Source organism: Taurulus bubalis, assembly GCF_910589615.1.
Source record: "Taurulus bubalis genome assembly, chromosome: 14".
NCBI lineage: Eukaryota > Metazoa > Chordata > Actinopteri > Perciformes > Cottidae > Taurulus > Taurulus bubalis.
The window spans coordinates 18,861,317-18,875,434 of NC_136602.1; the positions used below are offsets into that span (position 1 = coordinate 18,861,317).

Genomic DNA, 14,118 nt, shown 5'->3' on the forward strand with positions numbered 1-14,118 from the left:
ATGCCTTTCAATAAACAAGCACACAAATGTCAATGAAAATGTCCTATAGGTGACTTCACCAAAGAACAAAGGTGTTGTTTGAGGTTGCACCCGATACCACTTGATGAAATAACATGAAAAGTTAACATAGAAACGATTACATGACTAGCAGAGACAAACAAATATATTTATATATGTATCTATAAATATATATATATATCTATTTATTAAACATCAGCATTATAAGATCACAACAATATCACATCTGAACTTGTGTCTAAAATGCCAGATTGGGCCTAAATTTGGCAGCCATCAAATTTAATCATTTATAACATGCATTTAAAATCAACAATGTACGAAAAAAATATGGACAGACATTGAACAATCTCATATAGTTATGCATTACACTAATACAAGTAACTCGAGTGCAAAGAATTGTGGGAGAAGGAAGAGCTCTTTCTGGTGGATGAAGTTCAGCATCACCGTCCAGTTCTCCAGATGATGTAGTTTCATGTTGATGACTTTGTGAGGAGAAAAAGGTGTAAATGTATACATAAAGGAAGCTTAAATTCTTCAGAGGCAGATTATTATGACACAGTTAATTATTTGTATGCTATCTAAAAGGTTACATTTACCAGACTGAGTGCGTCCTTGGCCTCTGGTCTTTCTCTGAGGTTTCAGATGGCCATAGATAAGTTCCTCCTTGAAATCATCAGGATACAAATACTTTATTCATTTATATATAATCAAGGACTTTAATACTTCTGTGATTAAGAGAATATATTGCTATAGAGCTGAGATAAGGAACATACTTGTCTCATTATTAGCAGCAATTGAGAGCGCAAGGCTTAAGGTCTGAGGTAAATTGTACAAATGTTGATCAGACTTCCACATGACAGCTGCGGGTTGTGTTTTGCCGCTTGATCTCCTTGATGACGTCACATTTGTAAAAGCCCAAAGGAATATGTTACCAGCCGGGTGCGGTGGCGCGCGCCTGTAATCCAAGTTACCGGGAGGCTGAGGCCGGCGGATCGCCTGAGCTCAGGATCTCTGCACTGCAGTGCACTATGCCGATCGGGTGTCCGCACTAAGTTCGGCATCGATATGGTGCTCCTGGGGGAGCCCGGGACCACCAGGTCGTCTAAGGAGGGGTGCACCGACCCAGGTCGGACACGGAGCAGGTCAAATCTCCCGTGCCGCTCAGTAGTGGGATCGCGCCTGTGAATAGTTGCTGTAGTGCAGCCTGAGCAACACAGTGGGACCCAGTCTTATTACACTCTTTCTTCTGTTCGACAAACAACTGAGACAACAACAATGTCTTCCTATGTTGCAGCAGCTTCATCACTGCTTCTATATATTCTAGTTCCCATAGTTCATAAACCAGTTGTGTGTTTGTCCTACAGCGCCTCCACCTGGATTGAGTTGGCAAATGGGTCACAATTGTTTTCTGAGTTTTGAATCATCAGAAGCAAACTGTCTGTATAGTTTCAAGAATTTGAAGGAAAATGTCTTTCCATCAAAGGGAAGGGTGTATTGTGGGGAATCACATATTGATCAAAAATAAGCAATGGACCTAAAATATTTAGCCTCAATCATTATGAAACCTCTTAATTCAATCATCTAATTTTCTCAGTTTATCATGTCTTCCTCATATCTTTTCATGGATTTTCAGTGTCAAACTATGTTTTGTAGTTGTAGTGGATCCGCCCTCAAACAGTCTCGTTCATTTGAACCAGACGTCAGTCATCTGGATAATTGCGTGTGCACATCCTCTTCAAAAGGGGGAGGAGTCTAACACAGATTTGATGATTTTCAAACGCTACAATGGCAAATAAGATCAGAGAAAGAGCGTCTCTTTTCAACGTGGAGGAGCAGGAGATGATCATGACTACTACATATGATGAATTTAAGACCATAATCATGGCAAAGTCTAATGGTGCGTTCACATCCAAAGCGTAGCGAATATTCGCAACACTTCCTGTTGTGAACACAGCATAACGCCGCCTCCGCTGGTCGGGCTAGAGTCACATAAGCATCGCGAAATAGCAGACAAGTTAAATGCGTAAATGTTTGGGAAATGTATCGGCTAATTTTAAGTGCCTCATCACCCAAATCAATCAGATTATATTTATTTAAATGTACCTGCTGGCAGTAGTATACAAATTAATATATACTTGTGAGGATATATGTACTGTATACGCGTATGTATCATATATGTGTATATACACCATGTTTGTTATATGCTGTTCTGCAGGAGAAAGAGTTGGAGTTCAACTGTGACTGCGGTGCCACCACTTCGGGCCAGCGCTCGTCATTTCTAACCCTGACATCACACCCATAAACAAATGACCAAACTCCTGACCCCAGTGCTCAGTGGTGATACTGGTTAGCCCAACAAACTGGGCTCCACTGACCCAAGGGAGGGATTATAAAGTATTTAACATCCAAATACCAATGGAAACCCCATATTTTTCTCTAACACCTTGTGCTAATATTTATTTTGAAGAATCAGAACCATTTATTGCCATGTATGTTTTCACATACAAAGAATTTGTCATGGCCAGTGGTGCATAACATTAAACATTAAACAATAAACAGAGTGCCTGAAAGGAATCAGATACATATTCACCAGGTCGGCCAGTGTCTACAACATGAAAGTCTTTCATTATTTTAAATACGTCGGTGGGTTTGTGGTCAGATTTGGAACTAGAATACTAGAAGACCAAGAATTAATTACATGTTTAATTTATTATGTTTTTAATAGCAGTTTTTTTCCACAGAAAGGGAAACCGCCTGCGTTCTGTGGGTGTTTAAAAAATAAAATGTCTGTGTTACGTATGGCACCTGTGCAAAGTTGTTCATGATAACGGCTGTGTCTCTCTGCAGCGCTGAAGGCAAAAAAGATACGCGTTCCGTCATGTTTCTACAGTAGCACAGCAAGGACAAACCGAACACGAACACCGGCTCTAAAGCTTTTAGCATACGTTACCCGAGGGCCACACTGCAAAAAAGGAATTTCAAGAAAGTAAAAAAAGCCTTGTATCAAGAAAATAAGTCATATTTAATTTTATGGTTTATGGTTGGTTTATTTTATAATGAAATAAACCAACTTTGATTATTATCTTAGGTATGTCAAAGTGAGGACCAGATAGTTTCTGTGACATCCCCCACTGTACACCGGGATACGCAGACTCTGTTGAAGAGGTACGGTACTTAATGTTGTTGCGTTGCATTGTGAAATGCCTACATTTACATTGGGTTGGGACAGTTGCTAATATTCAAACGGTTCATCAGAAGGTTCCGTGTCCTATCTGTTTCTTGAAATTCACACCACAGTTTCTAGAAATCCATATTAGCGTGTGTTGAGAAATGTATTTCAGATGTTGGATGTAATAATAATTTTCAAGAGACTTAATAATACATTTCACAACAAATCCTATCTTGTTTTTAGAACATTAGGTTTTGATGTGTCTTCACATGTTTCAATTATTTCCTCAGTCTGACATCCATTTATCACTAACATATTATATATAACTGTATATTATTTTCTCTAACCAGAGTACAACGTGACTGTGGATCCCTTTTATATGACCAAGTACGATGCGCATTAACCGTTTATCTGTTCCCCGAAATCATGAGTGTGTTGGGCCCACGCCTGCGTAACTGTGCTCTATAACTTCTGTCGTGCCAGGGACACCTTGTGCTAATATTTATTTCTCTCTGTCTTGCACCTGAAGCGCTTCACGTTTAATCCATCCTTCCAGCTTAGGAAGGTACATGACCCAGTCGTTACCCTCAGAGATATGGTGGTGTCATCCAACCAGATAAAGAAAAACTAAATGACCTGATAGCAAACAAAAGCTATGTGTGCAAAACTCTGATTTACTGACTTTCTTTTCAGAGTGGTGGATGCTACAGCCTGTCCAACACCATCAACCACATCGGCCTCACAGCAAGGAGTGGTAAAATAATCATTCATTTTAATTCATATTTATACTTTTAGACTGGCAGTCTATGCAACAAACGTGTGCACTGTCATTATCGGTGCCCAGTTCTCGGACAACTGGCCGAGATGATCAGAAAGCAGAACGCCAGGAGGCTCTGTTCAAAGCTGCCTGGGAAGAATCAGACACGCGTTCACCAGGTCAACCAGTGTCTACAACATGAAAGTCTTTCAGCATTTGAAATACGTTGGTGGGTTTTTGGTCAGATTTGGAACTAGAAGACCAAGACCAAGAATTAATTACATGTTTGTCTTTTTTAATAGCAGTTTTCATTTTAATAGAATTGATTGATTTGTGTTGTAAATAGTTAGTTATATTGTTCATTTGTTTGTCTTTTTTATAGCAGTTGTTTTCATTTTAATAGAATTTATTGATTTGTGTTGTAAATCGTTTTTAATAAATGGTAAGGCAACGTTAACGTTGGCTGTCTGTGACGTGTCTGGGTGTTCTGGTGAAGGGAACCTCACTGATTTTACACGAGTCACATGCTTTAAAGTTAAGGTTCAACTGCCATTACTTAATATAGCCCAAAATAGCATAATCCATAGTAAGTGTTTTATTGCTGAAACGGGAGACAGCTGAGGCTAGCATCATTAGCTATAGATGCTATTCGCGCGCTAGCGGTTTCGCGCCAGTCTTGTGACAGTTATAAACAGTACTGTGTTAGACTGTATATTTTCAGGTTGCATGTTCACAGTTCATGTTACATGTTTTTTCTTAAACAAACAAGTTAGACAAGCCAAAGAGTGACAGTCCACATACATAGAAGATATTGATTTGGAACTGTCTTGTTTTGTTTACAGGAGAGACAAGCACAATAAATAAATCTGGAAAATTCTGAATGGAGACTCACATCATTCAGTGTGTAACATAATTTGGCGGGGCAGCCAGAAGAGCAACAACTGTGTATATGGTGCAAAAGGTGATCCCCATGTTGCCCAGGTTGCTGTGCAGTCTCACTGACAGACTCACTTTCTCTGTCACTTGGGCAATCACACCTGAGGGGAAGGTCCTGAATGAGTGGTTTGGCCGCTTAGTAATCTGCTCCTGCATGAAGCTGAGTTATGACCAACCTCAGTCCATGATCGATGCCCCTGAAAAGATGTTGACTCAAGAGGAACTGCTACCTGCGGACCCTGAGCACCCCATTGATGAAATACATCAGGCTGTGCTAAACCTGCACTCCATTTCAAAGAACCTCTGGGCCGAGCTCAACGCTTTTCAGGAGGATCCCTCAGTCTGGAGCAGATTAAACTGTCCTTCACCTTGGACAAAGAGACAATGATGCCTCAACATTTACCAGTGGACAGTAACAAGTTGGTGGAGGAGGAGGAGTTCATGTTACTAGCTAGCATAGCTACAGCCCACTACTCTCATTGATTATATTTTAATTCTGTTACAATGTTGATGCTATTTTAATTCTGTTACGATGTTGATGCTTTTTAAATTCTGTTACAATGTTAATGCTATTAAAATTCTGGTTACAATGTTGATGCTATTAAAATACTGTGTTACAATGTTGATGCTATTATAATTCAGTATTACAACGTTGATGCTATTTTCTGCATCCTCAGTCTCAGATGTGAACATTTCTTCATAGTCGGTTCTGGACTTGATCTCAGGCCTTGTTCATTGGTTAGTTTCACACACAAAATGTCTGGAAGAAGCCTGGAAGACGTTCAAATCAGGGAATGAATAAATACCCACAATTTTTTGATCTAGTCATGGTCACGTGAAAGTGCTGTCCCATTCATATTTACTCCAGTTCAAGCCCTCACAGCCTCTCACACTCAACCACTTACAAGGTGACATCAGTAAAGCCTAGTTTATGGTTCTCCGTCACGTCACGTTGAGCATTCGAAGTTCTGCGTCGAGGGACCGCGTTGCTCTGCAATTAACTGCCATGCCGCCAGGGGGGGGCGGCTGTGTGGTTTCAGAGGTTATAGCCGAATTCCGGTCACAGTAAACAATGGCGACCAAGTTGGAGCGGCTGCATTAAAGTTGGAGCTCATCAATATTGAAGAGCAAATGCTTATATTGCAAATGTTGAAGCGCAGGCGACAGAGAAGACGTTTGCGGAGGTGGTCTGTACGACCACTAAAGCCTAGTTTATGGTTCTCCGTCAGGTCGAAGGCGTACCTACGCCTCTAGCGCCACCTAGAGGCAACAGGAAGTTACATGTTTTCTACTTGTACACCGTGCTCCTCACAGATTATTCAGATCCCTCTCAAAATGCGTCGGAAGAGACTTAAGACATTGATAATGCATCACCTTGGAAGATTGTAAGGATCCGTTGAACGGCGTAGCGTCGGTCCATCGCAGAAGTTCGATCCTTCGCCATGACCGAATAAACCGATGTAACTCGACTCCACATGATAAGATCCTTTCCAGGTTTCACATGTTTGATCAGCCTCCAGGCCTGAAGACATGTGCAGTCTAATTTTTAATTAGAGTCATAGCGCCACCTAATGGCAACATGAAGTAAATATTTCTATACTTTGGCTTGCTTCTCTTAGTCGGTCAATCAGATCAACTTCCAATTACTTCTAGACAAACATAAGACTTTCATGATGTCAGCCCCTAAAGCTTTTGATTTTTTGTGTAACGCTGTTGCCGTGGCGCCCCATCCTTCGCGGTCAACAACAAAGTCACTTTTGAGGGACTAAGCATGCTCGAAACGTAACTAAACTTGGCACACACATTTAAAGGCAAAGATGTAGTTGCCTGATATGACTTGAATGACTCAAAACTGGAACTTCGGCTCGATAGCGCCCCCTACAAATATTCAATTAATCAGCCCCAGCGCTACGGTTGACCTACATGTATGAAACTTGCTAGGAATATGTAACACATGTAAACTTAGAAATAACTCTCTTGGGACCATGCTCTAAACCGTACAGGAAGTCAGATAGCGCCCCCTAAAAAAACGTGTTTTTTTTGACAACCTGTGAGTTGTGAAAGCCCACAGTTTTTGCCCCCTATCACCAATTGACCTGAAATTTGGCACACATGTCCGGTTGTGTCTGCCCTACAAAAAAGTACGTGGTCGCACTATAGTCCGCCTACTTAGAATTTCCACCATTTTGAATTTTGATAAAAACAATTTTTTCCTCAAATCTTCCTAAACGCTGGCTTCGATTTTTACAAAATTCTCTGTGGATAATTAAAGGTTCAATTTCATAAAAATATATCAAAAGCTTGTTTGTATCTCATTGTGTTCAAAAGAAAAGGAGCCATTAACTTCTTAGGGGTAAATTCAACTAAATTCAACAAAGCAGCCCTCGCAGTACGTTCAACATAGATATACAATATTTGATAGGCGTATGTACCACATATAAACTTAAAAATAACTCTCTTGGGACCATGCTCTAAACCGTACCAGAAGTCGGACAATTTCATTTTTGTCCTTCATTTCTAGTTCAAATTGCCATAGTTTCCCAGTAGGTGGCGCTCTGACTATGAGTTCATATTGGCATGCAGAAGTCTTCCAGCCATGCCTCTCATAAAGCATGTTAACTTTGGAACAGTTTTGACAAAGTACAGTGGAGTTACAACAGCTTGCTGCATGATCACGAACCATATGCAATAGTCGTCACACCACTTCCACGTCGTTCCATGAAACCTCAAGCTTTTGATCACTTTTAATACATATTTTTATCTTTTATATATATACTTACATGTACAAAATTTATATACATATATTCCATTTTCCAGAGGTCAACCTTTCTGCGAAAAAGAGGAAATACGTGTCTGTCATCACATCAAATGACAGAACTCAGTTTGCGCTTCCCAGATCTTTCTGCCATTGAGAACGAATTCAAGCTGTTCTCGACTCTTGATGATGCAGAAGAAGTGAAGAGAGTCTGAACTAGAACTGATGGAGATGCAGTGATGAATCTCTGAAGAACCAGCTTCAGTTTCTCTCCCTACCGACTTCTACTGGAGCTTGGAAAAGGCCAAATTTCCTCTGATGTGATTTATATATACGTATATACATATATATATATATATACATATATATATATACATATATATACATATATACATATATATATACATATATACATATATATATATATATACATACATACATACATATATATATATACATACATATATATATACATATATACATATACATATATATATATATATATATATATATATATATATATATATATATATATATACATAATTGACCTCATTTGATTCATATAATATATATATATATATATAATATATATATGTGTGTATATATATATATATATATATATATATATATATATATATATATATAATCTTCCTTAGCGAGCAGCTGTGACTGGGCGACCCGCCGTCGTCCCCGACGTGCTTGAAGCGAGGGCCCAGTCACAGCTGCTCGCAGCTTTAATTATTATTATTATTCCCCTCTGATCACTTATGTGTAATACACAAAAATAATGATATGCAAAGACCACAGTGAGCGTTTTAAATTTAGTTTTTTTATTGATCAACGAGAGGTTTGACTGACACACAACATCTCTAATCACACAACCATGTTCCCGGTTTGTTGCACACATACACTCATAAAAACAGAATGGTAATTTCATACTGCCTTTGTACACCTGAGAGTATATATGTTGGTTCAGGCCACTTAAGAACAGGGTCCTTTGACACCGGCTGCAGGCAGGACGAGTGTCACGACATCTTAGAAAAGAGAGCAGGGACATCGTGGCAGAAAAGCAATCTGAGGGATGAAGGAATGTCAGACGTACACATTGCTCCATGATGTGTTGTGGCAGGGATTTCATTGGTATTTAGACGGTTCCAAATTGTAATTGGCATTGATTGCAGAGGCCGTGTTTTTACATTTTTTTTATATAAACTGGGGGTATCCGTTTAGAAACTATCAGACAGGAAGTAGTTTGTTGCCATGGCGAGGATGGGAGCTCCTGTTGGGACACCGGGGAACGGCCCACTGGACCCAGCGATGTCAATGTGGGAGTACGGCAGAGGGGCGTTAGAATCCACGCCATGCTGCGTCGGAAATAAAGAAATAAAAGTTAGTCACAGGCAGTCAAGGTTCTATTGTTCACACTTACAGATAAATAACAGCTCAGTCTGACAATATGCGAGCACCTTGTCGAGCCCCGCGACCAGGATGAGGAACGCTGCAGGGGCCTGATGTCCTCGAGGTGTCATGGTGGACGGCAGGTCGTTGCTCTGCAGAATGTCCTCGTACTCAGACTTTCCCTTGTGGAAGGCGTAGTCCTCTCGTCTGATGCTGGACACCTCGAACACGTCGCCCAGCGCCTCTCCAGCTGCACGAGAGCGGACGAAGACCAAGAGTTAGTTGTTGGTGGAAGAAATAAAGCCTCAAATCACCATGAAGCAGTCGTGCTGGAACTTATTTACTGTTTTACAAGTCAAAATGGCGACATCTGCTGGGCAGCCAGAGTTACTGCAGTTATATAAAGACTATCCAAGATGTGTAGAGACATGGGTGGAAAATAATGTTCAGTCCAGGGGGACATTTGGGCCAAATTTGAAGAATCCCCCCCGAGGCGTTCTGGAGATACTGTGTTCACGAGAATAGACCGGACGCCTCCGGTCATGACAGTCGTGGAGGCATAAAAATGAGCTTTCACCGTTAAACTGTTTTCTTCTTCTTTTATTAAACATTTATTCAATAATTTGCACAAGTACAATTTCATAAATTGACAGTAGCAAATGGCAAAATACATCGTTAATCCAACAAGTCAGGGGCAACTGCAGAGAGGAAGAAAAAAAAGACGAGGCATACAATTAAATAAAAAAGAGGAAACTAAGCACGATTGTGTAATTACAAACATATATTACTGGCAACGCATGAACTACAGTTCTCATGGCCTTTTTTTTTTGGAACAGCCTTTCAGAGTTTTTATACATAATTCAAATTCTTTGCAAAAAACACAAAAAAATAGGTTTTTGGTTTGTAAATTTACATTTGTGAATATAAAATTTAGCAAAGATGATTAATACATTCATGATTTGTCTTTTCCTCAAATTTTCTGTCATAGCTAACAAATCCAAATATAACATGTTCATTAAATAATATAACATCTTTGTACAAAACATTGCTAATACAGTCAACAATTAGTCAACAGCAGAAAAAAAGCCTCTGAATCAAAGGTTAGTGTACTTACACAAATCTTTTAAAAAGTGTGAGTGATCGGCCGGGCTGCGCACTCTCCTGGATGTCCTGTGATCCACTGCCATCATGAACCTAAAGCTCCTCTTCTTATGCCTCGTCTTGGCGGTGCTCCTCGTACCTGCTGAAGTATGTATTCACTTTCTTTATTATTGTGCAGCAATAAGCAAATGCATTGGCCCTTATTTACATTGTTGCAATGATTTTTTTTAAGGCATTTTGCTGAGATAAAACTTCAGTAGAGCTTGTTGTCCTTGTTTCTGTTTAAAACCCCAAATGTACTACATTTGCAACTTTACATTATCTTTTATTATTATGACTCTTATGTGGTGTCATCAAATTATTATTCAGCTGAAACGTAAAAAGCACAAACACAAACACCATCCTGATCGTGATCGTGAGGGTCATGGACCTGGCCATAAACACCACAAAAAGAAAGGAAGGGTTGAGGAAATATTGAGAGGTAAGTGCTACTTTTTATTCATTTTAAAATATTTCATACACAGATCAATATTTGACATTTAGTTGTAAAAGGAAAGAGCAAGAGGGAGACAATAATGCTATATATATATATATATATATATATATATATATATATATATATATATATATATACATATATATATATATATATATATATGTATATATATATATATATATATATATGTATATATATATATATATATATATATATATATATATATATATATATATATATATATATATATATATATCATTAAGGGAAATTATGATTTCAGACTTGTTCTTTGGGATCCTGGAGAAAGCTAATGATGATGATGATGATGATGACCAAGGTAATTCAGAATGGGTTTTCGAACTTCAAGAGCCAGAAGGTGAGCGAGTGAACACTGTCAAACTATGTACACATGTCTGTGTAATATCACCTGTTTTCTCATAAACGTTTGCATTCCATTGGAAAGCTCTAATCTAAAGCTCACGTTCCCCTCTTCACTTCTCTCATTTCTCAGGCCTATGCGACCCAAACCCTTGCCGCAACAATGGAGTTTGTGAGCAGAAAGGCAAGAGGAGGTTTGAATGTGACTGTCCCAAACCTTTCAAGGGAAAGAAATGCCAGAGAGGTTTGAAGAATCCTTATTTTTTATCTTGTTGTGGTTGTCAGACTGGTCATATATGTACAATGAGCAAAAATTAATGAAAACTACCGCGTCGTCACCTCAGGTCCCAAACACTGTAGAAAAGGTCGATGCGGGCGTGGTGAATGTGTGCTGACTTCCACTCCCCCGTTCTATGAGTGCAAATGCAAGGAGCCCTTCCAGCCTCCACGCTGCACACACTGTAAGGAGTATTTATTTCTCCAAATAACATTGAATACCTCTTTTCCACAAATTTATTCAGATCGCAAAAGCAAGCTTTCACTGTTAACCATTTTTCTCCAAAGTATCACTCTGTGAGCCCAATCCATGTAAGAATGGTGGAACATGCATTAAGGACGGCAATGACTTTGACTGCATGTGCCCGACGGGGTACAGAGGACGTTTCTGCCACGTTGGTAAATTCTTCGCCCTACATTATTGTTGTCCTTTTCCCAGTCCAACATATGCATCATCACAACTCATATACTGACTGAGTGAGGTACATTTCTTAGGCCCGAATGACTGCTATGTGGATGACGGAGAGTCATACCGCGGCAATGTGAGTGAAACTGATGACGGCCAGGAATGCCTCTACTGGAACTCTCACTTCATCCTGGAGAACGGAGCTGATCCCTTCAACTCCTTTGAGGACAAAGACGGACTCGGCCCTCACAACTTCTGCAGGTCAGGAGAAAATACATAAGTGCATTCAAATAGCAACGGAAACCTACAAGAGGATGCTCACTCACACATTCTCTATGACACAGAAACCCAGACGGAGACGATATGCCCTGGTGTTTCTTCAGACAAGGCAGCAGGTTGTCATGGGACTACTGTGATGTCACAGAGTGTCTTACACCAACAGGTCAGCTGCACAGCATCAGGCAACTTTATGATGAAGAGTCAACAAAACCAATTGTTATCTTCTCTTATCTTCTTGTGCATGTGTTTTCAGGTGTGGTGCCAACTGAAATTGACCCTACAGGCGCTAATCCCACTGATCCCTCGCCTGCCACACCTCAAACCACTGCTCCCTCGCGCCAACCTACCACATCTCCACCCCCAGCGACCGCCAAACCGACAGCTTGCAAACCCTTGACGACTGTGAAGCCCACCGAGGATCCACAACCTTCTCCCACACCGGCTGTAGGTACTCCCACTACCACCGCTCCACTGCAACAGTTCGCCACCTGTGGGCAGCCTCAGCCAAAAAAGACTGTTACCCGAATTTTTGGGGGTTTGAAGGTCTCCCCCGGGGCCGCACCCTGGCAGGTGTCCCTGCAAGTGAGACCGAAGAACTCCAACAGCCAATTCAGACACACGTGTGGAGGAGTACTCATCGAGAGCTGCTGGGTGCTGACAGCTGGACACTGCATGTAAGCACTACTAGCTATCTACATTTGTATTATTATAGAATAGCTTTCACATTTTGTGTTAATGTTTATGGAATCCTGTGTTGTTTGCACAGTGAACAAATGAAGGACATGCAGGTGGTTGTGGGAGGTCTGTCGCTGAACATGGACGAAACAACAGAGCAAACCTTAAAAGTTGAGGAGGCTATTCGACATGAGAACTACAGAGAGAGCCTTGCAGCTGTTTACAACGACATAGGTGATCCATCTGTCTCTCTCATTTATTATGAAATAAGCAATGATGATACAATATTAGAACCCTTTCAGCATTTTTAGTTAACTGAGGATGGGATGTGAGAGTAAAATAGCACCATTTGTATTGATAAGAAGAAGAAGATGTGATGTACTGCATTCATAGTCCATGAAGTACATTTTTTATTTGATTTTTAAAAAGTAATGAGATTGTGATGTAAAAATACAAGAGGTGAAGTACTTTATCATTTAATTTTTGTGTGACTTTTATCCAAACTACATTCTCAAAGCCTTATTGAGGCTGAAAGGCACTGATGGAGTTTGTGCCAATGAGACCCAGTTTGTGAAGACAGCCTGTCTGCCCGATGCCCAGCTGCCTGATGGGATGGAGTGTACAATTTCTGGATGGGGTGCCACTGAGGACTGTAAGGCTACATTTGCATAACCACTGAAATTAGAGATAACTTTCTGTAATACAACTTTTTTGTTAAAACTAACTTTTTTCCACCTTCTCTCTGCAGCTCAATATGGCTCCAACCACCTGCTGGAAGCCAATGTCTTGCTGATCAGCCAGGAAAAGTGCTCTGAACCCCAAGTTTATGGCAGAGTGTTGGATAATTCTATGTTCTGTGCTGGCCACCTGCAGGGAGGGGTGGACTCCTGTCAGGTTTGTATACAGGAAATATGCATGCTATCATTCAAAAAACCTGCACGTCTTAAATTGTGTGCATTTGCTATCTGTGTTTTCAGGGTGACTCTGGAGGACCACTGACTTGTGACCAGAACAATGCCAAAGTTATTTATGGTCTGGTGAGTTGGGGGGACCAATGTGGAAGGAAGAACAAGCCTGGGGTCTACACACGGGTCACTCACTTCCTGGACTGGATCAAGTCAAAGACTCAAGCAGCATCTCCATAAACAACTAGGCAGCATCCCGCCGGTGGAGCAAGTCTTACTCGTCATGATTCAGCATTTGGGTTTTGTGCAGTTGTACCTGGTATTTAGCTTTTCAGTACAACATAATTTAAAAACCAAATGCTAAATACTGCCTTCTTAAATAATTTGGAAAAATGTGCATTGTAATTGAAGATTAATGTGTTGTTGAACTGACCAAACTGACTGTTCTGTGCCTCATGTCTTCCCTGTGTGTCCTCACCCGGGTCAGGATCAGGATAATGAGACTCCTAGTGTTGGAATGTTTATTTACAATTTTTTTCATGAATATGCCTTTCAATAAACAAGCACAC

The 14,118-nt window shown here is 40.3% G+C and overlaps 1 protein-coding gene across 1 annotated transcript; it reads left to right on the forward strand.

Annotated features, from left to right (window-relative positions):
• Positions 1–10,900: 10,900 nt before the first annotated feature.
• Positions 10,901–13,789, forward strand: LOC306746821 (hyaluronan-binding protein 2-like; the record flags this gene model as incomplete). The annotated part of the gene is made up of 11 exons (XM_079229802.1): positions 10,901–11,006; positions 11,142–11,252; positions 11,353–11,469; positions 11,573–11,683; positions 11,780–11,951; positions 12,035–12,132; positions 12,223–12,643; positions 12,736–12,878; positions 13,162–13,296; positions 13,393–13,538; positions 13,622–13,789. The coding sequence occupies 11 exons, from the start codon at positions 10,901–10,903 to the stop codon at positions 13,787–13,789; spliced, it is 1,728 nt and encodes a 575-aa protein (XP_079085928.1).
• Positions 13,790–14,118: the final 329 nt, after the last annotated feature.